This window comes from Maylandia zebra, linkage group LG7, assembly GCF_041146795.1.
Source record: "Maylandia zebra isolate NMK-2024a linkage group LG7, Mzebra_GT3a, whole genome shotgun sequence".
Taxonomy (NCBI): domain Eukaryota; kingdom Metazoa; phylum Chordata; class Actinopteri; order Cichliformes; family Cichlidae; genus Maylandia; species Maylandia zebra.
In genome coordinates, this window is record NC_135173.1 from 68,418,208 (window position 1) to 68,427,254 (window position 9,047).

Consider the following 9,047-nt stretch of genomic DNA (forward strand, 5'->3'; position numbering starts at 1 on the left):
GCCGAAACACAGTGCTGAAAGAACCTCCGTGCCGAGTAGCTAAAAATGTCTCGTGTTCATGGTTTGCCTGTGTGTTTTTCTGCAGGTATGCTGGTTGTGAACGTCACCTGGAGGAACAAGACGTACGTTGGAACTCTGCTGGACTGCACGCGGCACGACTGGGCGCCGCCGAGGTACAGAAACGACTCAGGCTCACGCCGTTCGGCCGAGATCTCGAGTATAAAACAAGCTCGTTCTTGCTACGCTCAGTCACCACCATGTAAACACGTAGACACGTGTCAGGGACAAACATACAGATGAGCCTGTAGTGAGACACGTGGTCGATACCTGCAGACGTAAACACAGGGAAAGGCTGTAGGTTTCATGCAGGTAAACAAAACAACTTATTATTGCTCATTAATAAGACAAACGTAAGTCTCATCCAATTACTCGATGGAGTAATCAATACTCGATTACTGATAATGGACAGCTGCGGCTCTGTGCGCTGTACGATGGTTTGTTTGAGTCAGCTGCGTGACACCTTTGGTTACCTTTGGTACAGGTGAGGTCAGGTGTGTCTTTCGGCTCGCTGATGTCCACCTCTGTGTTTTTAGGTTCTGCGAGTCTCCCACCAGTGACGTGGAAATGCGGAGCGGCCGCGGTCGAGGTAAGAGGATGCGTCCCAGCAGCAACACGCCGTTGAACGACAACAGCAACTCGTCGGACAATAAAGGCAGCGGCAGCAGTAAGACGCGCGGCGCCACGGCCAACAGCAAAGGGCGGCGTGGGAGTCAGACGGCTGGCTGCGGCGAAGACGCCAAAGCCAGCCCGTCCTCCGCTAAGAGGAAGACAAAGCCCGCCTCAGATATGGACCCCACCTCCAGCTCAGAGGACACCAAAGCGTCAAAGCGCATGAGAACGAACTCGACCGGCGCCGGGACGCCTCTGCCTGGAAGCAAAGCCGATTCACTGCCGCCGCCACAGCTGGACCGGACCTGCCCCTCCCCCGTCCTCATCGACTGCCCCCACCCCAACTGCAACAAGAAGTACAAGCATATCAACGGACTGAAGTACCACCAGGCCCGCGCCCACAACGACCAGGACGTCCGACTGGACCAGGACGGTGACAGCGAGTACGGGGACGACCCCGCCCTCCATCCCGAACCCGCCTCCTGCAACGGCGCCGCCATCTCGCCTGCTCGCTCCACTACACCGAAGGGTCGGGGCTTCGATGCCCCCTCGCCCTCACCAGGCAAGCTGACATCAAAGGTTAAAAAGAAGACGAGCGAGGCTGAGCCTGAGGTGACGGACGGTGGCGAGGAGGGGGCGTGTTTGACTGACGAGGCCAGTAATGACGGCATGGACGACAGGAAGGTCAAGAAAATGACGGCCGGGGGGAAAGCTGAGAAACTGGGACAGAAAGGCTTGAAGCTGACTCGCCCCGCCGGCGCGCCCGGAGTTCCCTCGCCATACTCCCTCCAAGCATCCTCCCCCGCTCTTGGCTCAGTGGTACAGTCCGTACCCAAAAGCCCCCAGCTGAAAAACGTCCAGCCTAAACCCGCGCCCCTCACTGACCCCGCCTCCAGCCCCGCCCATTCCAAGGACAAGAAAAAGAAAGACAAAAAGAAGAGGGACGGCGGAAAGGAAGAGGACAGCCCGAAGGCGATGGGTAAGGCGGGGAGGCCAGAGGAGGGCAAGAGCCCCTACTCTGAGGCGTCAGACGCTTTGCTCAACGGCTCCTCAGAAGCTCAGCAGAGCCGGCTCGCCAGCATCAAAGCCGAAGCCGACAAGGTGTACAGTTTCTCCGACAACGCACCCAGCCCGTCCATCGGCGTGGCCAGCAGGATGGAGGCCGGCCTGGCGCCCACGCTTCACATGACCCAGAACGGAGCCGACAACGCATCGGTCAAGACCGGTAGCCCCGCCTACTCTGACATCTCTGATGCTGGGGAGGACGGCGAGGGTAAGGCAGAGGGGGTAAAGGTCAAGCCAGAGCCTGACCAGGGACCTCGTGAGAGCGCCAAGAAGGCGCTGTTTCCCCCTCAGGCGTCCAGTAAAGATTCGCCGTACTACCCCAGCTACGACGCCTACTACTCCCCCACCTATGCCAACCCCAGCCCGGGACCAGCGCCTGCAGCACCACCTCATGGTGAGATAGCACAAGTGAAAGTGAAGAAAGAGGAGGAGCTTGAGGTGGGAGAGGAGGGAAAACTGAAGGAGGAGCCTCAGGAGGAGAGAAAGGTGGAGCCAGGGCCTCCGCAGCCATCAGTCATCCAGCAGCGCTCCAACATGTACGCCCAGCCGCTCTATTACAACCAGTACTACGTCCCTCCCTACTCCTACTCCCACGAGCAGGCCTACCACGCCCACCTCTTGGCCTCCAACCCTGCCTACCGTCAACACTTCGAGGAGCAGCGACAGCGCCACGCTGACAAGAAGGCGGAGAGCAAAGAGCGCGAGGCTTCCGTGAAAGAAGAGTGGAAGCAGAAGGCATCGGTACCGCCCACTCTGTCAAGGGCGCCCAGCCTCACGGATCTGGGCGCCAGGGGAGGCGTGAACCCAGCGAAGCCCAAAGAGCCCGCCACGGCTTCGGAACAGGCCAAGTCGGTCATCATGGCGAAGGGAGAGGACTCCAAGGCGCCCGCCGCCCAGCCCGAGGGTTTGAAGATCAAGCTGAGTGAAGGAGGGCATCACGGGAAAGAAGAGCCAAAGTCAGGGGCAGAGCCGGGCCGAGCAGCGAGCGTCGAAGCTGCCATGTGGTACAGACAGGTACAGGTGTCCTCCCTCTGTCACGGCACGTTCCACCTCGCTTGTGTTTTAAGATTGATTGAGGTTAGTTTGATGCTGATGAAGGTTTCTCCCTCTCTGCAGGAGCCCGACTCACGTCTGTGGTCCTACGTCTACCCCAGCAAATACTCGGAGGCTCCCAAACTTCAGGAGGACGACAGGTGGAAGGAGGAGCGGGACAGGAAGGTGAAGGAAGAGAGGCCGCGGCCCAAGGAGAGCCTCCAGAAAGACGAGGCGGCGAAGGAGGTGGCGGAGGGTAGGACGCAGCTGCCCCCCGAGGAGCTCCGCGGGGGCGGGAAGGAGGCGCGCCCGCCTCACATGCAATTCCCCTCGCCGCTGGCCCAGCATCAGGGCTACGTGCCCTACATGCACGGACCGTACGCCTACAGCCAGGGCTACGAGCCGAGCCACCCCGGGTACAGAGGCATGCCCTCGGTCATGATGCAGAATTACCCAGGTGAGAAACTCAAACACGACATAAAGCAGGCGCAGCACAAAGAGAGCGCGAGGGCGGCGAGGGCTGGAGAGTGAAAACCAGCGAGGAGTTAAATTAAAAGCCACGTTTCTTTGTGGCGTCCGAGGGACGAGCGAGTGCCAGCTGTTGGTTTTGGTTTCTGTTTAGGCTCGCCGGTAAACCTGCCGACTGTTCACGGTGATACGGCTTCAGGAAGCTGAACTTCAACATGCAACTTCCTCTAAAATCCACCAATTTTCACTTTTTTCCACATTTCTGTGTAAACAAATGAGATCAGGCTGTTTTAGACCAGCCGACGCTTCAAATCTACTTCTGCTCATTTTCATTCACGTTATTAATATAAAATTAGACGAATGCGACGCACGGCCCCGGATGATCAGACTTTCACTGGCCCCCGAAAGAAAGCACGGTAGAGGAGTCGATGCTGAGAGCTCGACCGAACTCTGACAGGTTTAAAGATCTTTAAGCTATCTCGCCACTGCACGTGTAATCCTGGCTACGGTGGCCACTGTGGGACAAACATGCTGGTCAACAAAGACGCATCAAAGTCACTGTTACTGTTGCTTGCCTCACACTGTAAGTGGCCTTGTGGAAACGGTTGTGGCGCTTTAGACTGAGGTGAGAAGGAATAGGATGAGATTTTGTTAAGGTGGCGTTGTCTCGTTCCTTCCTGTCATGTGTTTGGTGAAGGATAAAACACGTGTTTCATATCTGCAGTCTGAAGATGCAGGCATGGATTTAAACGCCTGCGATTTCTCTTCTCCTCTGCCTTTGGCGTCATGCATTTGTGGGCGGTCTCTAGCCACATACATAAAATGTGATGTTTGGATCCATCTCAGCCATTGTGTTCAAAGCTGGTGGGGGTAACACGGCGCTCCAGTATTTTTAGTGGATTCATCCTGAGTTTGTTGGAGAACACAGTTACACACTAATCACCACTGAAAAATGGCGTACTGACCTTTAGAGCTGCTGCCGCCACGTCATCATGCCGAACCTATGTTTGAACCTTTATGTTCAAACATAAACATCATGTTGTTTGTTCATGTTTGTCCTTCCAGGCTCGTACCTGCCAGCCAGTTACTACGCCTCCTCATACGGCGGGAAGGTGGGGGCGGGCGAGGACGGCGAGAAGCCCTCCAGGTCAAGTCCGTCTGTGAAGCCGTCCAGCGAGGCCAAAGCTCTGGACCTGCTGCAGCTGCACGCCAGCCAGTACAAAAGCAAGTCGCCGTCCATCCAGGACAGCAAGACGCCACATGACCGAGAGCGGGAGAGAGAAAGGGAGGGCGACCGGCCACGCTCCTCGCCCTCGCAGCGCATCATGCAGTCCCATCACCACCTGGGATACCCTCTGTACGACCTGTCTTACCCCTCAGGTGAGCCTCGCCTGCTGCCTTTAGATCCTCTTTAGCTCAGGTGTTGGAGGACAACCTGCTCAGTTTAGTGACCAGCCACACAGCCATGGTGAAGCTGACCTCCCATGATTCATAGCTGGAAAGGGATCCTCTGAGCCCGCCCACCTCACCCCTCTGAGCCTGCAGTTGCTTTTAATGAGAGGCGTGTGCGAGTCTGTTTCAGTTCTGACATCCTGTCTTTGTTTCAGGCCTCTCGTCCTCCGCCATCGTCGCCAGTCAGCAAGCGTCCGCCCAGTCCATGTACCCGCCCGCACGGAGGTGAGAACGGTAAGAAACACACACACACACACACACACACACACACACACACACACACACACACAGCAGTTATGTGTGAGTGCTGCGCAGGTGCTCATCACATCCATGAACATGCTGGGACTTCTGTGCCGCTCCTCTCCACCTGTACACCTGTACCTGCCCTGGTTCAGGCGTCTCAGTGCAGCAGCTCCACCTACTGGTCAGATCAGTGAATCTCAGTGTAAAAAAACAGTTACTGAACAGGACATCAGCCTCCTCATCATCATCACCTTCTTCTTCGTTTTAATTTCAAACCATTCCCTGGTAAAATCTTCTGACCCGTGATCTCCTCTCACTTTCTACAGGCACACCTGATTGGCCAGCCTCTGCGCCTCTCCGAGTCATGTGACTGGATCACGTGAAGAAGTGTTTCTGTTTCCGTGACATCAGTTCAGTGGTGTTCTGTGTGTGTTTGATATCTCTGCCTGGACGTCCAGCCAACTGCTCCGACCCTCGCCGGACCGGATCCTGGTCCCGTTGGGTTCTGCTGGTTCTGGGCGGTCCCGTTGGCCAGCAGGTGCTGCTGGGATGCAGAGCTCACAGTGACGTACCTGCAGGGACGACTGGGTGACCTCTGACCTCTTTCAGAAGGACGGGCTCAGCTCCGGGTGACATCACACCGTTACCTGGATGCGTCTCAGCTTCACGTGAAATAAAGAGAACACTGGATGAAGGAGGGCCGGCCAATCAGAGGGCAGTATTCAGACTGCTTCCTTGTACTGACTGAGTGACAGGCTCCTCCTCCTCAGTGTGTAGCTGTAAACATGCTCTGTGTGTGTGTGTGTGTGTGTGTGTGTGTGTGTGTGTGTGTGTGTGTGTGTGTGTGTGTGTGTAAATACTGTACAGAGGAATTATTTTAAAGAGCTGTTGGATGATGTTGGATTTCCTACTCTTCTTTTTGTCTGGTAGTCTCTGCCTCTGTTTTTCTACTGTTGTTGATCTGATATTAAACCTGTAGCTGGTGGAGCAGCGCTCGAGCTCAGTGTCCTCATTTATTCCCTGAAAACACCACAGAGAAGCTGATGTTGTGAAACGTCTTCGGGTCCTGGGATGATGGGAGGCAGGAGGGATCCGCTCAGATCAAAGGGTTCTTCTTCTTTCAAAACAAAAAGCTTGCAGACTCTGGTTTCATTGTGTAGAATAAAATATTTCCTGGTTTAAAAACGTAAAACAAATGGAGAAATGTGCTTTTGGATGTGGATCCATCGATGCCTTCTAACGCACCACCCCCCCTCTCCTTCTGCCAGCAGCAGCACAGTTTCACCCTGAGCAGCGGTTCATTGATGACCCCATCTCATCCTGTATTTTGCTCACGCTGACGTGGCCTTGCTGCATTGCTGACACGGTCTGATGTTTCACTGCTGTTTCCCAGCAAGGCTTCAGTTTGTCTTCTGTTGGATCATTTTACCTGTATGATGATGTTGATACAGTTTCACCTGAGAGTTGCAGCTGTAATCTCAGCTGATGAAATCTCTGCTGTTAGCGTGTTTTTGTTTTCTCCATGATGCTAACCACTCTTGTAAGAAAAGGGGAGGGGCTTGGAGAATTTCAGACACATCTCTTCTTTACTCAGAACTTTCTGTCAAACTAACTTCATTCAACAACTTGTAAAAATCATTTTGCAGTATAAGTGTTGTGCTGTCTCTGGTCTCCAGAGCCGTCCTCACAGCAGACACCGTGAGGTCACTAATGGTTGTGACGGTGCCGGAGACTTCAGGTGTCTGTAAACTGCAGAATGAGAGCCAACGACGTCCAAATGTACCAACAGGAAAACGCAAAACTAGATGTGACAGCTGTGCATATCATAACCAACAAGATTCCAACATTATTAATGCTAAGAACAAGCCTGCGGTTAGCATGACAGGAAGTCGAGATGATGAAGATAGTCCAGCCTTCAAACTAAGACGCGTGTTGTATAAAAGTCTTTCTACAGAGTAAAGGACGGTTTGAGGTTCCTGCTGGCACCATGCGCTGTCTGCACAAGCTGCTTCTTTGTCTTCCACCATGTCTGCGAGACATCAGTGAGACATCAAATATACCTGATTTATCTTAATGCTGTAAACGCCACACTGACTTTAACTTCTTCTTTTATCAGAGTTTGCAACAGGAATCTTTCATGGAGAACAAGCGGCGCAGAGCTCGATGGCGTCAGTGCAGGATAACGAGGGTCGACATGTCTGTGGAGGTTTTCTCCTCACTGAAGACTTTGTGCTCACTAGTGCAACTCGTGAGTTTGATTTCCTGTTCATCGACTTTATACAAAAACATTTTCAAACTTAGAGTGATCTGATGAATAAATACAGGTTATTGACGAGGCAGGTGTTATTTTAAAGGATAATAAAAGATGATTAACTTTAACATCATCAAATATTAATGACCTTTGGAATATGTAACAACAAACCTCTGACAGCCGTTAGATACAGCACTGCTGACCAGAGATGGGCAGTAACGCGTTACTGTAATCTGATTACTTTTTTCAAGTAACGAGTAAAGTAAGGGATTACTATTGCAAAAACAGTAATTAGATTACCGTTACTTTCCCGTAGGAACGCTGCGTTACTGCGTTACTAAAACGTGATTTTTTTTGAGGGAATGTCTCATGACAGTGACGTAAGTGAGTGCGACGTTGGTGACAACAGCTGTGTGCAGATCAACAGTGGATCATATATCGAGTGCAGAGAGAGTGTGAGCGTGCAGCGTTTAAAGCGTGGAAGTACTGACCTTACTTTGAGTTTGATTCCATAAAAAGTGACAAAAACATTAGTGTCCGCTGTGCGTGGGAAGAAAACTTCTTTTTACAGCGAAAAAACCCCTAAACTTCCAACAAGCACCGAGTAGCTACGACGTAATGGGAAACTCACAGAGAAACTCCCGGATTCTTCCACTGACCGCGGCACACCTGCACCAGGGTAAACCTCCGCCTGCCCCACTCCTGCTTTACAGGTGAAAATAGAGCAAAAGGACCGCTGAGTCTTTGACTTTATTTATTTTCTACTGTGTTTTACTTGCATCTATTTGAAAGACTGAGTGTAAACACAAAAAATATTTTATTTTATGAGCTGGAATGTGCAGAAAATAGGTTTAAATGTTAAACTAATTTCTTCCAGTCAGTGAATGTTGCAGATAATAAAATTTTTTGCTTGATGCATAAAGTTAAAAGATTAAAACTAATAAAACAAGTTTTAAAAAGTGACTTTTCCATTTGATTACATTTTGTATGATGGATTATGCAGAAAAAGTAGAATTGGGCTGAAAGATCTATCACTTTATCACCTCTTCAGGTTGTAAATCGTGTTTTTAAAAAGTAACTAAGTAACTAAGTAATTAATTACTTTTGAAAATAAGTAATCAGTAAAGTAACGGGATTACTTTTTTGGGGAAGTAATCAGTAATTAGTTACTGATTACTTTTTTCAAGTAACTTGGCCAACACTGCTGCTGACATTAGCCTGCATGTAACGACTGAGAAATCAAGAGATCAGGTTTAAAATAGTTTACATTTTAAATTCTCGCTGATTACTCCCTCAGAGGCCTCACACACGTCGTTCTCGGCAACCACAATCTGAAGAACGGTAAAAAAAGACTTTTAGTTTCACTTATTTACTCGGGTCATTTTGCTTTCACGTTGGTTATTTCATTTTGTTTTTCTCTTTGTTTGATTCTTTTTTTTTCTTGTGACTCTCAGATCCTGTTCATCAGCTGTGGAGGGTTTTTGGGTCTGCCACTTAAGGACACACAGATATCCACTGAACGGATTTCCACATCTGTTCATGTTTCCTCATCATCACGAGTGCCTCTGAGGATAACTGAAAAGCTTCTGCTTGATTGTATATGAAGAAATAAAAGCCAATATTAAAAAGAGAGTTTTGTTTAATGCTAAAAAATCTGGTGGTTTGGAAGTTTGTTTGATTTCTGATGCAGTGCACTCGCTTGGCCACACGGCGGCGCTGTTGAGTTGTCAAATAGCTCAACAGAAACATTTCAATGATGTGGAGTTTGTTTCTCGTTCGTGCCGTTTACAGATGTCCACTGAACGCATCACGTGCAGGCTGGGATGATGGTGGTTTCTAAGGAAACCATCCCTGACTGTGTTTCAGG

General features: G+C 50.8%; 1 protein-coding gene and 1 long non-coding RNA gene across 6 annotated transcripts in view; both read left to right on the forward strand.

Annotated features, from left to right (window-relative positions):
* The window catches only part of znf609a (zinc finger protein 609a), a 31,525-nt gene extending 25,598 nt beyond the window's left edge, over nucleotides 1–5,927 (forward strand). For 4 of the 5 annotated variants that reach the window (XM_024803065.2, XM_024803067.2, XM_076886969.1 and 1 more), the window contains 6 exons: nucleotides 86–173; nucleotides 594–2,748; nucleotides 2,851–3,223; nucleotides 4,300–4,614; nucleotides 4,842–4,911; nucleotides 5,256–5,927. In XM_024803065.2, coding sequence (XP_024658833.1) covers nucleotides 86–173; nucleotides 594–2,748; nucleotides 2,851–3,223; nucleotides 4,300–4,614; nucleotides 4,842–4,911; nucleotides 5,256–5,265 — 3,011 coding nt within the window. In that variant the 3' untranslated portion in view covers nucleotides 5,266–5,927. Of the gene's footprint in view, nucleotides 1–85; nucleotides 174–593; nucleotides 2,749–2,850; nucleotides 3,224–4,299; nucleotides 4,615–4,841; nucleotides 4,921–5,255 lie in introns of all 5 variants that reach the window. The other variant, XM_024803068.2, reaches the window with a different exon arrangement.
* Nucleotides 5,928–7,183: 1,256 nt separating this feature from the next.
* On the forward strand, nucleotides 7,184–8,808 carry LOC143419594 (uncharacterized). The gene is made up of 3 exons (XR_013099614.1): nucleotides 7,184–7,893; nucleotides 8,478–8,521; nucleotides 8,635–8,808. It is a non-coding gene; the product is annotated as an uncharacterized LOC143419594 (long non-coding RNA).
* The last annotated feature ends 239 nt before the right edge of the window (nucleotides 8,809–9,047 follow it).